The 21,077-nt window shown below is 38.0% G+C and overlaps 1 protein-coding gene across 22 annotated transcripts in view; it reads left to right on the top strand.

The window, feature by feature from the left end:
* Ca-alpha1D (Ca[2+]-channel protein alpha[[1]] subunit D) overlaps positions 1-21,077 on the top strand; it is an 836,510-nt gene that overhangs the window by 67,626 nt on the left and 747,807 nt on the right. For all 22 annotated transcript variants that reach the window (XR_014131916.1, XM_081762817.1, XM_081762798.1 and 19 more), the window contains exon 2: positions 8,316-8,571. Coding sequence is in view for 21 of the 22 variants with exons in the window: in XM_081762817.1 (XP_081618943.1) it covers positions 8,316-8,571 (256 nt within the window). In the remaining variant the exon portion in view is untranslated. The remainder of the gene's footprint in view (positions 1-8,315; positions 8,572-21,077) is intronic.

The raw sequence follows: 21,077 nt of genomic DNA, 5'->3' as shown, positions 1-21,077 counted from the left end.
GTATGGAAAATAGTAAAAAAAGAAAAAAAATCCTACATTTTATCTTCAGTTCTCGCAAAGGAACTAATATTTAAAACATAACCAAAATCATCAATTATTACGTATTTAACTAAGATTTTCGACCTCTAGTACCATGAAATTATTTTATTTTGGATGCTTGATAACGGCATTTATTTTTGAATCACAGTGGTGCATATAGAGTTCATACATATGGCCTAAAGTCAGTGATTTTTGGTGATATATATATATATATATATATAAGGTCATTTTTTACTCCTTAGTTCCAGAAAGTAAATTTATATTGAAATTGCAGATTAATTTGTCTTTGTCCATTTCGAAAAATTAGTATAGCCCTGCTAGTAAGACTTGAAAGCGATGAGAGTGAAGTCATCTCACCACGTGGGGGTAACTACAATTCAAGCTTCATTCAGACTCTACACAACTATCCTACCGTTCAGAGCTGTTAAACTACGTTGTTTCACCATTATTAGTCAAGGGAGTCATCTTGAAATCCGATTTCCGGTCCCATTCAGACATCAAAGAGTAACCAATCTCTGTTATCTTGTCTGCACACTTTCCCGGCGAACTCTGTAACAAGTTTAGCAAAATGTTTCTGTTGTTTGGGTATGACTGAGGAAATGTATAAATTCAAACTAGGATAGAGTTTACTTTTTAATAAATGATAAAATATTTTTTTGTTGTCAAGCTTTTCACCATTGGGGAGGATTACATTTCGTTGAATCAATCATATAAATGTAGTTCTTCGCAACAGAAGAATTCAGGAGGCATAAAAGTTTTAACTGATCTCCTCTTCGTCTGTTGATTACCAGCAGTCAGTACAGGGTGGGCCAAAAGTCACGAAGGGGTTATAACTGTGACTAACTTTTTTATTTTATCATTAGTTTCCATTGATATTTCACAGACTTAAAGATCAAGCATGGGAAATTGTTTACATCCATGTGTGGAATATAATCCAGGTAGGTGTCCGTTTCAATTATGTTTCGATATCAATCTCTAGTCACTGTTACTGCATTGGCTTCATTATCTTCGAAGAAGTATGGCCCAATGATCGTTTCTAACTTCATGTCACATCACACAGTGCACTTCACAGGATGCAGTTTGCACTCATGCATAACGTGTGGATTTTCACCGCCCTAATCCGACCACTTTATCTGTTAACATGAGCTCCTGAAGGGAGGGCAAGTGACGCGCCCCTGGCTCAGGAAAATGTATACGTAATATAGCAAACCACGTATTCTATATTAAATACCAGACGTAATATAGCAACCATGGAGATGTCCCCCTAAAATTTTTCTTCGGGCGCCCATGCCTGTGAACAAAGTCATTAAGTAAAAAATGCTGTACAGAGCCCTTATCTGTGAGGCCCATAATGACGGACACCTACCTGAGATTATATTCCACACAAAAGTTTAAACAATCTCACACTCTTGGTCTTTAAATCTGTGAATTATCAATAGAAGCTATTGAAAAATAATAATAATAAAAAAAAGTATTCACCGTTATAATCGATTGGTGACTTTCGGCTCACCTGTAGTTTCTTGTAACTCAACTCTCATATGTGTTGTCTGTCAGCCAATATGTTCTGAGGATGACCGAGAGTTTCTCTTGTTCGCTGGACCAATGATTTCTTCAATGTTGCGCAGCAAATGTCGCGTTGTTTAAAAGACTTTAAACACTGTATATCACTGAGTTGTACCTCTTAATCCCTCAAACTCGCATATACATTCCGATTTCCATGTATTACTGGCAGTATTGATATAGCTTAAAGCACTGCTATCATGAAAAATCCATAGATGAAAATGCAATGATAAATATTTTAATACTATACACTTTAAGGTTATGTGCTTGGGATCACACCCATAGGGTATAGGCATTTAAATGGTGATTGCGTATTCAGACTTCCGCCTTGAAGAGTTAATATCGAACTAGATAAATGGCTTGTATCCTCAGTTCATTCGTAGGACTCATTTGAGAAATAAACAATCGCAAGACCGGGTGCACATTTCAACCATCGAGGACTACTGGATCTATCAGAACAGTAAGAGAAACCCGCTTTTCTCTCATCATGAGAACATAGAATTGGCGACGATTGTGGCTGAGAGATGGTATATACGAATAGTTGAATTACAAGGAAAGAGTGAAAGGTAGGATTCATCAGACGAAGGGGAAATCTGTCAGAACTTCTGTCTTCCTTAATACACTTTTACGCCAAGAAATACATTGAGCTTATTGATGGAACGAAATGTAAGCTGTCACTCCCTCCAATAATGGAAATTTTAACAACGGAAAGTATTTAATCATTTATGGTAAATTAAATTATGCCTGACTTTTGAATTTATAACTTCCTAGTTTCACTCAAATAGTGCAAAGGGGTGTTAAACTTGTGACAGAGTCTGCTGGAAAAGTGTGCGTACAAGATAAGAGGCATGGTTATAGTAGAGTAACATTACAATTTTGATGCCTAAATTGTACAGGAAACCCAATTTCAAGATGACGCTCTAGACTAATGATGATATAAGAACAATGTCTGAATTGTTGCTCTGAATTGTTGGATGGTTGGGCCGAGTATGGATAAAGGTCGAATAATAGTCACCTCCGAAAATTATTTTGCAAAGTAGGCGAAGACGTGCAAGCTAGATAATCTATTAATCCCTAATTTAATATATAAATTCACTCTCTCAAACAAAAAAGTAAAACAATGGCTTTGTATATACATTTTTAATACAAACATGCGTCCGTAATACTGTTAAAACACACACACATATATATATATATCCCTTTGGGGATCTTTTGGTACATTTTGTACCATGCGCGTTTTTCATGGTACATTGCGTTATTTCTCTTCTATTTGACCTTTTTCGTCCGTTTTTTTTTTGTTTTTCAAGTTCAGAGACATTGTAGAAGACATTACGTATGGTTTCAGACCGTCCTGCGTCCAGACATAGGAGGTGATGACGTCATAATTTTGAAATATAATTTTCCCTTATGAAGCCTATGTTCATTATTTTTTGGGTTATTTTTTTCACGTAGAAGATTGAAATTTTGCACAAACATTCAGTCCACCGAATAGTATTTACCAGATTTTTTTCAGATTTGTGAGTTGAAACAGGGGGGGGGGGAACCAGAGGGGCAAAGAGGTGAAAAAGGGATATTTTTACCCCCAAAATCCCGTTTTTCAAGATTTTCCCGCCTCACATACATGATGGAGACACGTGAGTCATACCGTCTGAAAGGCAGTTTTATTCTGAAGAGAATGATGGTCGAATTATTATTCTAGAGTAATTAGGGACGTCTCAGTTAATTTTTTTCAAAATATACTTCTGTATAGAGAAACGGGTATTTTCTGATTTTTTTTTTTTTGGCGGGCTTATTTTTGCACCTAGAAGATTGAAATTGTGCACAAACATTCAGTCCACCGAGTAGTATTTAACAGTTTTTTTTTCAGATTTCTGCGTTAAAACAGGGGGTCCTGAGGGGCTAAAAGTTGAAAAAGGGAAATTTAGACCAAAATCCCTTTTTTCGGGAATTTCTCGCCTTAGATACATGATGGAGACATGTGAATGTTACCACCTGAAAGGCAGTTTTAAGCTGAAGAGAATATGAGCGACACATGACCCTAGGTTAATTAGGGATGTCTCAGGAATTTTTTTCCATGAGATCATAGTGTTTTGTGGTAATTTGGGGCATTGTGGGAATTCTTGATAAAATTTCTCCCGCCCATACTATTCAAGATAGAAACTTGAAATTTGGTACACACATTCAGTATACCAAGTACTATTTATGAGATTTTTTATATGGCTACGTTCACACAGGGGGGTCTAGGGGGGGCAAAGTTCGAGAAAAAAAATTTCCCTCCGAAATTTTCACTTTGACATTTTTCCCGCTTCTGGTAAATGGTATGAGCATGCAAGTGGCACCATTTGAAAGCCAGCTCTATTCTGAAGAGAATGAGGTATGAACCATGATCCTAGGATAAATATTGACGATGCAGTAGCTGCTTGACTGAAAGTCTAAAAAATAGCCCAAAAAGCCAGCATCCCAAAAGGGTGTTCCTATATTAGGGTGTTCCTTATTTTGGGTAATTTCGTGTTGCGATACGCACACCCCCAAATGTATTCTATGTGACCATAAACACGCATTAGTGAAATAGCAGCTCTCTACGAGAACGTTAACCCGTGCCGACTTGACGACAAAGTCATGAAATGGCGTTTCCACATTATAATATAATTTAGAATTTCCAACCGTGATAACGGAGAAACTAAAAGGGACAGTGAAATGAAACTTTGCACAAGGCAACTAGACAAAGGGCGACATTTGCTCGTGTATTGACAAACAGCACTGGATGAGCAGTGTTGCCAACCCAAGACAAAGTTTTCTTTTTGTAAGTAAAATGACCTAAATTGGATATAATCATTGAAAGCAGCAATGAAACTAAAGATAAAAGAGATACCAAAGGCAGATCAATGTTGCAAACTTTTCGAGAAATAACGTGTAATATGTGTTGGTGCACACAGGGAGTGAGATACTAACGTTTTGTACACTTTAAATCAGATATTGACAAGAATAGTTTGCCTTGACTCTAAGTCTAGAAGCATCCGCTGAACAGTGTAGCCATCAACAGAAGGGATAAATTGAGTTTGAAAGAGATACAATAACTCGGAAAAGGTCAGTAGTTCTGTACGCTTTAAAACCTATAGTGCAAGGCGGTAGAGCATAAGGAGTAGAACCATGGTTATGTGAGTTCGATAACTGACCAAGCTATACGATATCTTGTAAAAGTTGACAAGTAAGGTTTGTGAAAGATGATAACGCTGCACAGCGGGTTAGAATCCCAACAACCTGGTTAAAATATAAAACAGCGTTCAATTTGCATAGGTTTATGCACTCGTGAGCTTATGAGGGCGCTGGTAACCATGATGAAGTCAGGAGTAAAAATACCGCTGCTGTGCAGCGTTGCCGTCTTTTACAAAACCATAGTTCTCTACTTTAACAAGATACCAAATATATCTGTCAGTACGTGAGTTATCAATCTCACTTAACCACGGCGTTATTATACATGCTCTTCTGTCTTGCATTATAGTTTTTAAACCATACAGTACTAGTGACCTTTTCCGAGTTATTGTCTCTCTTCCAAACTCAATTTATCCCTTCTGTTGATGGCAACGCTGTTCAGCGGATGCTTCTAGACTTAGAGTCAACGCAAACAATTCTTGTCAATATCTGATTTAAGGTGTACAAAACGTTAGTACCTCATTTCCTGTGTACGCCAACGCATATTACACGTTATTTCTCGAAAAGTTTGCAACACTGATCTGCCTTTACTATCTATTTTATCTTTATTTTCATTGGTTCTTCCTATGATGCTATTCAATTTAGTTCATTACATTTACAAAAACACAACTTTGTCTTGGGTTGGCAACATTGTTCATCTTGTGCTTTTTGTCAATACACGAAGAGATGTCACTCTTTGTCTAGTTGCCTTGTGAAAGTTTCGTTTCACTGTCTATTTTAGTTTCTCCGTTATCACGGTTGGACATTCTAAATTATATTATAATGTGGAAACGCCATTTCATGATTTTGTCGCCAAGTCGGCACGGGTTAACGTTCTCGTAGAGAGCTGTTGTTTTACTAATGAATGTTTATGGTCACATAGAACACATTTGAGGGTGTGCGTATCGCAACACGAAATTATCCAAAATAAGGGACACCCTAATATATATATATATACCTAGGTACGAGGCGCATCCAGAATGTAAGTTTCCCACGCGTCCCATAGCTAGGAAACTGTATGTTGCGCAAAGCGACTGCGTGTACTTTAGAGAGTAAGGTCCTAACATGGCGCATGCGCCAGCAGAACTTTCCTGATTCTCTCAGTAGCGTCGTGGCAGTGATTGAAGATTGGCGTTCCTATTCCAGCTCCCGCCACGTGTGAAGTGCGAGCAATGATAAAGTTTTTGAATGCACAGGGCATAGCACTGATTGAAATCCATCGTCAGCTGTATCGTTGCAAAAATGTCAATGCCGACCCTGTGCGCTTTGCTTTGTGCTCTAGGGTCAGTTGCTTCAACACAAAACTTCTTTATCAACAGGCATTCCGTGACAGTGGTGTGCAATAAGGAGCGGAAAATCTGCAGGAACTGCTTGCTCATGCCGTTAGGCCCATGGACCTGGCACAGCTTTCGATTGGTGCTATACCCTGTGCATTCAAAAACTTTATCACTATTCGGACTTCACACGCGGTGGGAGCTGGAATAGGAACGTCCATCTTCAACCATTGCCACGACGGTACTGAGAGCACAAGGGAAGTTCCGCTAGTGTATGTGCCACGCTAGGACCTTACTCTCTCACGTACACGTAGTCACTTCGAGCAACATACCGTTTCCTAGCTATGGAAACTTACTTTCTGGATGCGCCTCGTATATTACCAAAATTCAATAACGTCAGGCCATATACGCAAACACTAAATACACAGATGTACTTTAAAAATGTATTTTTACAAATATGAAGCTGCTAAAATAAAGTAATTTAATAATATTAAAAGTCAAAAAAACTTCTTTAACCCTTGAGTGTTAAAGTAGTAGTTGGTGATTTTGGTCATATATTTCAAACTTTAGGCCCTTTGCGCGAACTGAAGGTACAATAGGATTTTTTCATTATTTTCCCCTTTAGTAGCACCTGAATACGCAAATTTGCTGCACTATTCGAATTTGATATAGAAAATTTGCTTTATTCGACCCACCCTACTATGCAGTCCATGCGGTGCATGTATTTTGTCAGTTGTGAAATACGATCTATGTGCAAGTTTATCCTGTATAGTTCGTTTGGATTCTCCTCCGTCTCTGTGCTTTGTAGTACTAGACAAAACTTCGGTAAATTTGCACTTTTTTAAAATTTTCAGTGATTCCTTTACGACTATCGTCTAACAATACTATTAAATACATTTGCTAGTTGGTTGGATAAAATGAAATTTTTAATGTATGCCCTTTAGACTAAAGTAGACTGTTGATTAATGAAAATGAATAATTGGGAATGACTTCGTAAGTATGAGAAATAAAAAAAAATGATGGAAATATGGAAGGAAATGAAAGGAGTACGAGAACATCCATGGACTCGATTTTGTCTACCTCTAGCTCGCATGGCCTGGGATCTAACATGGAGCCCCTAGTACCAGAAGTGACTGCTCTACCACGGAGCAACCCTGTCCTTTTCTGCTAGTTGGAGAAGGTTAATCTACAGTACTGAACGTATTTTAAAACTATAAGTTGGAAAGAAAGCACAATGTTTACGGTACAGAACGATTTATTGTCGTATACCGTGTACTACACGTCTAGAAAATAAATAATACATAAATATAGTGAAATTACGTCCAGTTTGAATGGACTCTTAAATAACTAACGTATATCATTAGAACCCTATTGTTTTGAAGTCATCATAATATATTCAAATGATTTCCAACCTTTTTTTGACTGACGACACACTTTTCTGAGCGCTCATGACATCACAACACACTTACTTTATTTCTTTTTTTTTTATTAATAATAGCATAAATATTATAGTAGTGTAAGATTGTAAGTTTCTGCGAAGGAGTGACTGTATACAGTATTGAATATTGTTGCTGCAGCTGGAGGCATTGACTGATACAGTCTGGCTCAAAATTGATTCTAACTGATTAAATACTTCAAGAAACTATTTAATTGTATTTTATTAGTTTTTCATATACTTTAATAATAATAATAATAATAATAATAATAATAATAATAATAATAATAATAATAATAATAATAATAATAATAATAATAATAATAATAATAATAATAATAAATGTGTAAATAAACTGCGCTCTAAACAAGTATAGTATTGCACTTCAGTTTCATGAGATTTTGAAATGATACATACATGCCTGTAAGTGGTATATGTTAGAAGAATAGCGAATAGTCTTCATGATCTTACTCTTCTTTGCACTAAATGTTATTCTGTAAGCAGGAACTAAATCAACAGGTTAGGTTATCCGCTGGTTAAATAAGGCACACACTGTACAAGTTACACACTTTATTTACAAACACTCATCAAGCGAAGTACAAGCAAATGAGCTTTTGTCTAATTAATACCCAACGTACCATGGAACTGTTGTTTCGAAAAAACTTGTGCCTAACGAAACAACTTGTTTTAACTTTGTGGTTTAATTTCCACTCTTGTGATCAATTATACATGACGTATATAAATTTGTATGTATGCACATTGAACTGTTTATGAATAGTAATTTGGTTGATGTTCTATTTTTTCTTGGTTTCCAGGAGTCCAGCAGAATGAGACGGGAGCGGCGGCCAGTACTGGAAGCACTGGGGCGGAGAAACCTTTATCTTCCGCATGGCAGACCGCGCTTAGTGCTACGCAAATGAGCGGGAAACAGCAGCAGCAACAGCAACAACAGCAACGGCGCGTAGTGCGCCGGGGCGTGAAGCCGCCCCCTGACCGACCTCAGCGGGCCCTTTTCTGCCTCACGCTCAAAAACCCCTTGCGGAAACTGTGTATTGACGTTGTGGAGTGGAAGTATCCTTTCTTCTTCATTTACTACATAGTGTATTTAAGTGTGGTGTAGTCAGTTAAGGGCAAAATGATTATTGCTTTGTGAATACGTGCAACGAAAACAAGCCAGAAGATGTTAGGAAGAGCAGAAGGTGAACTTGGGTGAGTGACTTTTTTTCAATAATATGAAGGCTAATAACTAATTTATATTGCTCGTAGGTTGATCCTGAAAGAGTCGCATCCGTTTTTGCTTCACGCAACAGCAACTTAGTTTTAAAATTTCGTCGAAGAATGCTTTGACAAAATGTAGAATCAGAAACTGATTTTGGGGGAAAAAATCAGAAAATAAAACAGACTATGATAAATTAAATAATAATTTTGTAATTTAGGCTGTCTCTGAAACTCTTTAAATCCACCATGTTTCAGACATTAGGTAAATATGTTACACCGAAAATTATAATTTTTAGCTACCTAGAGAAATACATTCCTCACTCTTATGAAAATTTATTCTTAGAGCTTTTCTATTTTAAGCATGCCATCGGAAAGTATATGAAACATACTTCATCCTCACCTCCGCTACCCTTTTACGGAGGAAACCCTCCCTTTGGCTTAGGGAAAGGAAGTGAGTGACCTCAGCTGTGTTGCCAATTTGTCATTGAGTCGTTTGGTCTTGACGAGTGAAGATCATAGCCTACTTAGAATGGCTATCAAGAGAGTGCACAGAAAAGTCCGTGAAATAATTCATTGTGGCAACGCTTCCGCATCCAACAATTGAAAGATCTCGGCCACAGCAACTTGTCCCTCCTCCTTCGAGGAAGGTACGGGAAAACACTCATCGGCAGCAGCGCCAGCAATAGAAATGCAAAGGCTTGAAATAGAGTCTCTAGCTATGTAAAAGAAATACGGATTAATTCCCTGATGAAGAAATTTTTTCGTTTCTTCGTAAGTTTCTCAGGTGATTGCATTTCACTGAAGTTTAGATTATATTCCTTGAAAACTAATAGCTACTTTTCGATCTACGTTTGTATGAGCCTTCAATACTTCGGTGCATAACTGTGGCTAAATTAAAGCAAGTTCAAATCAAATGTGTACAACACGGAAAATAAAAGATGTATAAAATATGTATTTAATTTAAAATTATTTTGCTTTGCGGTGTATATATTTGTACACCGTGTGTATAGACATGAGCTAAATTCAGACATGTTTTCTTCACCCCATCCATATTATCGTACGGGATGCTGTGTTTTACATAGGAAAGGAAAACAAAAAAAAAAGTATCAGAGGGGTGACGGGAAACAGAATTAATTGATTCAGCTCAGCAGTAAGCATAATTTTAAGGTTCCATATATATAACTTCGAAATACGAACAGGTTAGTTTTGATTCAAGGTTTTCTAGGAACAGTGTGTTTTTTCGTAGATTTGCCTAGACTCCCCCTGATCTGGCGTACGTGACTATGATCTCATATTTAATAGTGATACACCGTGACTCAATTCTAATCCACCACTTTCTTTGTCTCTACTCTACCGTTCTTTGTAACTTCAATCTTGGTCCACATAGAACTGTTTTCTTAAATCGCTTTTCCATAAAATTATAATTAGTGCCCAATTCATTCGTGACATTACCAATCCTTCCGGCTCTTCTTATCTCCACATTTTCCAGCAGGATAACGCGTTGGACACACCTCTAGAGCAACCCAGAGGCTTTAATCGGTATATACCTTCTAATATGACTTGGTGCCTAAGCCCTACAGACCACGTCTCCATGACAGGCAACTTGACCGGACCTCTTCTGACCGTCAGCCGAGCTATGGCAACGATCATTGTCTAGCTGTCAAAATGTATAGTGACCGTGGATACCATACCCAATGCATTCAGCATGTGCACAATCTGCTGCATGTCCAAATAGCTGTTTCTGTAGCCGACCGGTGTAGAACCACGTGCTATTAACTATAAAGAGCAGTCTAATGAAAAGGTCCCTGTCAATGTACAGACTTTATTACTAGATAGAGCTATATATAATGGTCATTGCTGTTGAGGCACTTATCCCACCTTGACACGAGATTATGAATACCATGGAAGAAGAACTCTTTGGATTGAGTATGGAGCCACTCTGTCACAGCTTCCTGCACTTCTTCATCCGATCCATAGTGATACCCCCGAAGGTGTTTCTTGAGTGTTCCAAAACCCTGGAAATCATAGGAACTCAAGTCATGACTATAGGCGGGGTGGCCTAGCACTTCCCATCTCACTTCCATGACGCCCAAAATAATCCTGTGTTTGTTTGGTAACATGAAGCCAGGTATTGTCATGCAATAAAATGATATTCTGTGTGAGGTTACCACGGGGCTTATTCTTGATTGCTAGCAGCACACGGAGAATATCGCAGTATTTGTTGGTGTTTATTGTTTCTCCGTCGGGGAGGAATTCCACTAGCAGAGATCCCTGCTAGTCGAAGAACACAGTCACCATGACCATTGCAGCTGATGTGGAACGGATTTTCTTTGGTTTAGGCGAACTTGCACGCTTCCACTGTAAATTCTCACGTTTGGATTGGAAAAAGTGGGCATATGGATTGATATCTGGCAATGATCTTTCCAAGGAAATCGTCGCCCTCGTTCTGATATCGTGTCAAATGGTTCAGTGATATTCCCATTCTCATGTGTCTCTGTTCCTCGGACAAGCACGTGAAGACTCACTGAGCACAAACCTTCCGGTAACCAAGTCTATTGAAACAATGAAATGAAATCTTTGAGTTTTACGTCCCACGGTTATGCCGGTTAGGCTAAAGGAGACGGTGATGATGAGAGATGAGTGAAATGGTGGAATGAAGAAAGTGGGAGGAAACGGGAGAACCCCGAGAAAACCCACGAGCACGGTGTTTGTCCACCACAAAGTTCACTTGGCGGGGGCTGGGATCGAACCCGGGACCCCAAGCACCAGAGGTGAACGCTCTACCACTGAGCCACCGCGCCCCCACAAGTCTATTGAGCACAATATCATGCACACTGCCGTGAGACACCTGTACTTGAGCACTAATGACATCCAAGGAGACCTGTCTATCAGATTGAATGCAATTGTTAAAAGCAGCAACTGTTTCATCAGGAATACAATTCGTCACCAGCCCGGGTCGCGCATCATCAGTCAGTGTCTCCTTGCCACCACGAAAACGTCGACATCACTTTTGCATACAGGGCTGGACATCTTCCGCACAAAGCAAGCATACTGTTCTTCCTTGTTAACGTTGGTCACTTCCCCCTCCATTTCTGTGTCACACGGCGCCACGCCTTACCTGGGGCAAGGAAAGAAACATTGATAATTAACCAACCTCTGCTAACGTGCCACCAACCTCTGCGCAACAAATGTAACATTTATTTTGGCCTACGCATATGTGGATATAAACATCAAACAGGACTAACATTTCCCTCAATGCATTGTCCAGATATTTCCAATTGGACCTTTTCATTTGATTGACCCTTATAATTTGAACATCCTGTACAACGAGCACGCCATATAGCAATCACTATCTCCTATCAACATTTCTTCTTCTTCTTCTTCTTCTTCTTCTTATTATTATTATTATTATTATTATTATTATTATTATTATTATTATTAAAATTATGTATCAACTTCGGAACAGATTATGAATTTCTACTGTTCTTAAATGTGTTTTCACCAGTGTAGATATGATTTTCATTTAGCAAGAATTTCAGCTATCTGAAAAAAAAAAAGAAATAAAAATATTTAGCTACTCGTATGAGTACAAGTCTATGAATACAAGTTTATCACATATATATTAAAGTAGCCTTTGGCTACATGGGGACTTAGGCCCCAGATCCCCTGATTTGCTCACCCTACGGCCTCGCACTGCTTATATCCCTAAGATGTCTCTAATATTAAGGAACTTCAACATATTCCCATGTTATTATAACCATCCTAGTTCAGCTCTTGAGTTGATTTTGAGTTTAACGTCCCTTTCAGCAGCGAGGCTATATGAGAGTGGACCTACTGATTAACGTGGAATTCGAACCACATGAACTCCCACAGGGAATCCAACAAGTGTCTCCCACGCCAAACGCACGTACAAATTTAAACTTTCAAGCTTAAACAGTTTGACCAAGGCATTACATTTTGAGATATGGTCATTCAATTACAACAATTGTAATCTTACCTTTAATTGACGCAATGGGGTAAATTACGTAATGCTATACATTCCCTGGTTGTGAGTAGCTCTTTGTCACACGAAGGAAATATGCGTTTTGTATAATTTTATCCTTGATTTTTCTTCCTATGGTTTCTTCCGGTCCCAAGAAAACCCGAATCACACAGATAAGAAGCTTGAAAATGTAAATATCAGCCCTATAATGATAAAATGATCTATTTCTCCATTACAATATATATGAGAGTGGGTTTTCCAACAAATAACCTGAATAAAATAATTACATAAAATTCTATAGACTCGTCATTTAAACATTTGTACCCCACGCAGCATCATTTCTTAACCACCTCCGCAAAATTTGCTGATCGCAACTCAACGCAAATAATGTAAATATAATTATTTTTTTCCACTCTCGAAAACGAAAACGAAAATTGTGCGTTGCGTTGACGTAAATTTCTATATAATGAGGTGTATAATCTATTTTGAAGGAACAAAGTGGTTCATTAAAGTTCATGAATAATTTGGACACATTGATCTACGAGTATGTGTTAGGGATGGCGAAATTCGTAATTTTTCCAGAATCAGGAAAGTAAAATCCGAAAAAATCCGGAATTCGGAAAATCCGATTTCGTGAAAAATACATAATTTTTAAAAATCCGGATTTCAGAAAATTTCCGAATTCCGAAAAAGTCCGGAATTTGGAAAATCCGGAATTCGAAAAAATCCGATTTCGGAAAAAATCCGGAATTTAGAAAATTCCGATTTCGGAAAAGCTGAAAATTTTCCGAATTCCGGCATTTTTCTGAATTCCGGAATTTTTCCGAATTCGCAATTCCAAATCCGAAAGTGAATTTTCTGAATTTTCTGGAATGCGCATTCCGGAAAATTTTGGCAATCCCTAGTGTATATATATGTATAAGATGTTTTTGCAAAGCATAAAATCCAATATTATCATGAAAGTTAGAAATGAAGGATACTGTTTCATTATAAAATATCTCTGAAATTTAACTGGGGTTTGCACGTCTGCAAAGGTGAATTTTAAAAAATCAGCAAATTACATTTTCATTGATTGATTAATTTTAGTTTACGTACTTATGAACACCTGGGTTATTAGAAACGTAACAAACCTTTATTTTTTATTTTTATTTTTTTATTTGTTTTTTTACATCTATTTAAATTTAATGCAGTTGACGACGCACATACCATCATTCTACTTCAGCTCACATGGCACAGTCCAAGCCTCCTCTAAGGGAGCAGATTAGAAGATGATGCTACAAATTCCAGAAAACTAGAATTCTATTGAAGTCCCAATTATATATATATATATATATATATATATATATATATATATATATAAAAGTCCACGTGTTATTCATATTCCCACAGTGGCGTACGCAGAAGATCATCAGGGTTGGGTTCATGCTCTCAAATTCATATAATTTAAGGTGATTATATATATATATATATATATATATATATATATATATATATATATATATATATATATATATATATATACAGTGCGTTCCACGAATAACACTAAGGTCCACCTCCTGAAGAAACCAAGGCAGATAGAAACATGAAACCTTTTGGAACCTTCAAGGGACATAAATGGCAACATTATACTGAGAAGGAGAATCCCCCACAAGGGGGGGATAAAGGGGGTTACTGGGGGTAACTCAAAAATTTTAAATAACAACCCCCATCGTGTGGTACCTCGTTTCAAAGTTATCACGTGTATTGACCTGTTCTGGAAAGTGCATGTTGATTACATGTCCGTAGCCAACATGGCTGCCATCCGTAAACTATGATCGAAGAAACATTGCAAACCTGTAAGCAGAGAGTAATATAGTATGATTTGGAACATACCTCATTAATGCAGGAGATGCTCGAAGTGTGCACCGCCTACTTCCTGGCAGTAATGTAAACGTTGGACGAACTCCTCTCGAACACGGGTAAAAGTCATTACCGGTAGAGAATGACAGGCATCAACTATGCGTTGGCGCAACTCCGCAATGCTGTTCGGCTGCGTGCGGAACACTATAGACTTCAAATAGCCCCAGATAAAAAAGTCGGGTGGAGCAAGGTCTGGCGAACGGGCTGGCCATTCAATGGTGCCGCTACGACCAATCCATCGTCGCGGAAACTCACTATCTAAATAGTCACGTACAAAGCGGTGAAAATGGGCAGGACAGCCGTCATGCTGAAAAACGGGCGGAATCTCTCCAAATTCTTGCGGATTCTCTTTCATTGCCTCGACAATCAACGGTGCAATAAAGTCTTGCAGCAGCGCCAGGTACTTCTCACCCGTTAATATTCCATCGATGAAGAGGGGTCCGATTATGTGATTACCTAAGATACCCGCCCAGACATTCAGCGACTCTGGGTGTTGAGTGTTGCCTTCACGAAATACATGAGGGTTTTTGTCACACCAATATCGGCGTTATGCCTGTTGACCTTGCCATTCAAGTAGAACGTACTCTCATCGCTGAAACACACGTTTGTCAGCACAATGGTCCCACGTGCCAATGCCTCACACATCTGCTCACAAAACTCGATACGCATATCGGGATCATGTTCGCTTAACTCCTGGACAATATGTAGTTTGTATGGATGGAAGGTATGTTTTTTTTAAGATTCTGTATGTCGTTGTGCGTGACACACCACACGTTTGAGCCACAGTTGTTATGGACTGTTGAGGATGCACATTCAGCTCCGCCAACACTTGTATCTGTGTTTCTTCCGTAGCAACACTAGGGTTTCGAGGCTTTGGGGCATTGGTCACACTGCCTGTCGTAAAGAATTTGATTAATAAATGGCGTACAGAAGAAACACTAATTGGGTTGCGCACATTTTGTTCATTGAACAACCGTGCTGTTGCACTGTACGAACGATTCGTAGCATCAAAGAGTAACACAATTTCAATTCTCTGTTCAAGAGACCACATTATGTATGCAATGTAGGATGGTCAAACGCACCAGCACAAACACACGTCTATGTCCTTCAGACCTACTTTTCCGGGTTGTAATGTAGCGCACTGTTGGTCTGAAGAGCACATCTGATAGTGGTGCACGAGTAAACAGAGTAGCTTTGCTAAAGTACGTGTGTCCAACACCAAAACGCCACCACGGGCAACTCGTCGTCATGAACTACATCTCCTCGTCCGTAAAAGTAGCAGTACGACAGTAGCGCAATGGTAAAGTCTTGGTTCAGTACACGTGCGGTCCGGGGTTCGAGCCTCAGAGGGTTCAGATGTTTCAATAATATTATGGTACTCTCTTTTCTATCGGTTTCAGTTCAATTTGCATGTTTTGTATTTGCAATACTGTTATAGTGTTAGTTGTGTGGTATGTGTATTGTGCATTCGTTCCGAACTAGACCTACGTTAGACTTTAGAGTTTGTTGTGGACACGGTCTGGTCTCTATACGCGATTACTTTTCCAGCAAGGTACCACACGATGGGGGTTGCTATTCAAAATTGTTACCCCCAGTAACCCCCTTTAACCCCCCTTGTGGGGGATTCTCCTTCTCAGCATAATGTTGCATTTTATGTCCCTTGAAGGTTCCAAAAGGTTTCATGTTTCTATCTGCCTTCGTTTCTTCCTGGAGACGAGCTTTAGTGTTATTCGTTGAACGCACTTCGACCGTCCTTTACGGATGGCCGCCATGTTGGCTACGGACATGCTAGCGACTTACAATTTTCACAAGTGGTCTTTACTCGTGATTACCTTTTAAACGAGGTACCACACGATGGGGGTTGCTATTTATAATTTTTGAGTTACCCCCAGTAACCCCCTTTATCCCCCCTTGTGGGGGATTCTCCTTCTCAGCATAATGTTGCCTTTTATGTCCCTTGAAGGTTCCAAAAGGTTTCATGTTTCTATCTGCCTTGGTTTCTTCAAGAGGTGAACCTTAGTGTTATTCGTGGAACGCACTGTGTATATATATATACCTTCCGTATACCACTGTTGTAATATACAATTACAGTGTACTTTCTTCATTATTCGGCGGTATTTTAAGGGAAATAAAGAAAATATAACTCTGGTATCAAACGAAAACTGTACCGTCTCCAACTATGCAGATGCGAACGTAGGGTACTCGTTTGCGTTCTTGCTTCGCCAGCAGGAGGTCCCGAGTTTGAGTCCAGTTATCGATTAACCGGATTGGTGTTTTTCTTAGTTCCACAGGGCAAATACCAAAATGGTATATCTCAAAGATACCTTTCCGATATCCTTTCCCGTTCTTGTTGTAGATTTTTAATAATTTCAGATTTAATTTATCTAGAAGACTGTAATTGGAAGTTTGCTAATTAAATAAATTAACACTCCATCCACTTCAACTTATGTTCAATAGTTAATTCTTGAATACTGCCTACAAACAGTAACACTTTTCCTTTAGTCATACAGCCTGTATCATATTGCTGTATCATTGTTCTGAAAAGTTGAAGCATATGCAATGCAGGATGTAGATTTTACAATTTTTTCATAGTAAAAAGCAGAACACACTTTGCAATATAGTGAAAAAAAATAAATAAATAAACGCACACACATACTCTGGTCACAAATACAATAGAAAAATGCGTCTCATTTTAGTACCCATTATTTTCGTTTAGTTCCCATTACTTTATGAATATATATAGCATGTCTCTAATGAATTGGGACCCATTTCGCGACGATTTTTGTTAACACAACGCAAAATCTGCAATTTAGTTTGCGATAATATGCATAACAGTTGTAATTGATTTTTTGTACGTTTTGCGTTACGCTCCACAATTTTCGTGAAGGCTAGTATGAAATAAAGCCTTAATGTCTGAAATACTGATATAGCTAATTTATAAGTTAAGGCAACATCGCATCGGTATGTACAGGATGGCCACAAAGTCCCGTAACCCCTTGATAAATACTAATGTAAGTTTTCCCGTTACCTCTTTATAAATGCTAATATAAGTTTTCCAGTTACCCCTCTATACTGTAAATTCTAATGTAAGGTTACCTTACGGAAGTCTTTCCTGGGCGTTGGATTGGTCATGGTACTCCGTATCTGCCCACACCACTTGCCTGGCCACCACGAAGTCGAGAACCCACCACCTGTGATAATGCGCTATGGAGTTCATAAAGAGCATCATTGCACAAAACCGTTACGATACTACTGCCGAACTGACAGATGCTGTGAGACAAGTTCTCACTCAAGTAACACCTACAATACTCCGCAAAATGTCGCACAGACCCTGGCGGAGTATTATCCTTTGTTATGAGAATAATACTGATCCATTGGAAACTTAATATTCCCTATCTCAATAAAACGTCTGGAAAGTATTGCTGTTCATGTCATTCAGTTCTTTATGTGTGGTTATTTACATACGTTTAGTGGTTATGTTACGTATTTTCAGGGGTAACAGGATTTTGTGGCCACCCTGTACATATATAAGATAGTTTATCTAAAATATATCATTTTCAACTAACGCATTTATCCATTTGATGTGCTAAAGGCTTCTTATTCTATTTATACATTAATTCCATACTCTGCTAGTGGCCAAGTTATCGTTGCTAACCTATAGAAGTTTATATTTTCTCCGCCTAAAGCAGTTCGTTTTGGTTTCACACACATGGCAATTTTTGTGAGTGCACTAAATAAAATTCCTTTTTGGCGGATTATGGCAGAGGTGTAGGTGTGCTTTAATTACTGTTAAAATTAGGCACTTCCTATTAATATCTATGGCCACACATGAAAGAAGTGCTGAAGCTGTCTCGTCTCGAAAATGTGAGGTGAATGTGATGTCTCGTTCCGGAAAGTGTAATAGGTCTATATCTGCCTATTGGAAGAGCTTTGTTTCATCTTGAATCTCGTCACGAAAATGCTGTCTCTTCTCGTTTCGTGCGCAACCCTATTAATATTCCATGAGAACAATCCCAAGTGAAAGGACGGGACAAGAAAATCCAAAGTGAGGCACGGAACATTCCTGAGAAAAAAAATCGATATTGTCCTTATAAAATAGTAATGTTTGGAAACTCTAGTTGGATGCATTGCATTTCTGGCTTTGCACTACACCTGATATTTTTGTTTCTTACTTTTACATTACATACGCTTGTGGAATGTTCCGAAGAGTGCACAAACAAGATGTTTAACTAGGTAGAACATAGCATTATGTATGGAGATGTCTGTGGAATATTTATCGTAATAAAGCACAATTTACTCATACTTACTGCGTTGGACTCCTATAATATTGTGGCTGAAATACTCGTTTGCACTTATAATGACATGTAACAACCTGCTTTTTCAAGCCGTTGTAAGTAATGAATGACTATCGTCAGTTCCTATTGACTCAGATTTGGGTTCTATACTCAAATTACTCATCAAATTCGCGCTCTCCTATTTATGCTTCTGTTTTCCACATACTGTACGCCGCATCTTCGTCTATTCATTTATAAGCTGAATAGCAATGTGTTATGCAAGCACAGGAGATTGAAGTTAAAAAAAAAATATGCAAAGGCTATCCAAGACTAGCATGCAATTTATAATCAATCAAAAAAGAAATGAACTTACGTTAAAAGTGACGAATGATCAATAGAAATTTATTAGTTCGTCACCAAATTTGTTTGTTTGTCGAAATTTAGCGTCCCTTTCCAGCGCCGAACCTACACAAGACATGGATCTGCCGTTTAATGTGAAATCCGAACGACTGTCATGTGTTGCATATGCTCTCTCTCCAAAAATCGAACCCGGAGCCGAAGTCGTTTCCATTTAAGGCGCGTGCGTTAGTCACTAGACCAGCGGGGAGGGTACTAAAAGAAGTAAATGATTATGAAAGAGTTGGTAGATTGAGAATATGGATGAAACAGAAAAATCATAAGCAAACCCAAGTTGTTAGTACAAACCCTAGTAACACTATGTTGTCCACCAGAGGTGAGCACTTTTCCTCACCTTCCCTCGCTCTCATCCTCACCTTCATCTGCCGAAATGAAGGTCAGGGCTGTCTTCATAAGGAAATACAAGTGAGAGTGTCATATCTGTTGTCCACTACAAATTTTCATAGTCTGGGAATGAAATATGAACCTTTTATGGCATAGGAAAGAATTCTGGTACTGTTCTCCGTATAACAAATCAACTATCAATAGTTGTACAACAAGTGACTTGTTTTATTATTATTTAAACTTTTTCGTTTCTTGATACATTAATGCTTTAAAAAATAAACAACTTTAAAAAACTATAGGTTGAATAATGATACATGCTACAGTGCTACTTAGAATTATTTTAATAAGGCACATAAACATACAATATTCTGAAACTGTTCAATTGGATTTTATAATCAATTGCATAATGGGACAAATGAAATATATATATTTTATATATTTAGCCGTACGAAATAAATATATATATATATATATATATAGCCGTAAAGATCATCCTTTGTTTTATTTTTATTGTTTTTCTATCTAAAACAGACCTTTAATTGCTGTTTAAACTGTATTCACTTGTTCCCATTATGCCCAGTGAATTCGATTTAGAAATTTGACTGCTTTCTACCTAGTATAACACCTGAACCGAAAACTTGCACAGCATAATAATATTTAATATTGTTATATACCAGATCACACCATCATACGATATATATATATATATATATATATATGTGTGTGTGTGTGTGTGTGTGTGTGTGTGTGTGTGTGTGTGATGTGTTGTCATGTATTATCATAATATGTTAATGTTGTTCACCATGTTGTCCATCAGGAACTTAGTGGCCGGGGATTGAATCAGGTACCCTACGCATCAGAGGAAAGCATTCTACCACTGAGCCAACATGCTCCCCTGGTTTCAGACAGTTCAGTAGTTTCTTCGTGAAAAGGCGACATACAACCATACAACGCCGATTTCGTTTTACACACATAAACACCCCCAACATACACACACACATATATATATATATATATATATATATATATATATATATATATATATATATATATTCTTACATGTGGAGACGTAATAGATAGTTTGTTCTTAATTATATATAAATTTATTTTTGTATTTAGTTACACAGTTTTCTGTTTCATGTAGCTTTATGATTTCTTTTAAGCAAAGGCAAACTAATTTAAATAATACATGCGATAATTAAGGAATATCTGGAGAATTTCCGCGTGCGTAACTTCCACTTGTTTTCGTGTGTTACACATCGATCCGCCACCAAGTTTACGTGATGCTACATCTGACTGAACTTACCATTGCCTTTCCATAATAGAACATTCTACTACTCAGCTAGGGATCTCTTTTAGCTGCTGTGTTGCCTTATTTTGTTCTAAAATCGACAGTCGTTTGTTTCTCAAGATGTTCCTCTGCAAGTTTCTGGTGTTAAGGATTCTCTATCTTGCTTTCTTTC

This window comes from Thermobia domestica, chromosome 6 (assembly GCF_964235325.1).
Source record: "Thermobia domestica chromosome 6, izTheDome1.hap1.1, whole genome shotgun sequence".
In the NCBI taxonomy this organism is placed as follows: domain Eukaryota; kingdom Metazoa; phylum Arthropoda; class Insecta; order Zygentoma; family Lepismatidae; genus Thermobia; species Thermobia domestica.
The sequence above is the reverse complement of the archived record's forward strand: the minus strand, read 5'-3'. Positions and strand labels throughout refer to the sequence as shown.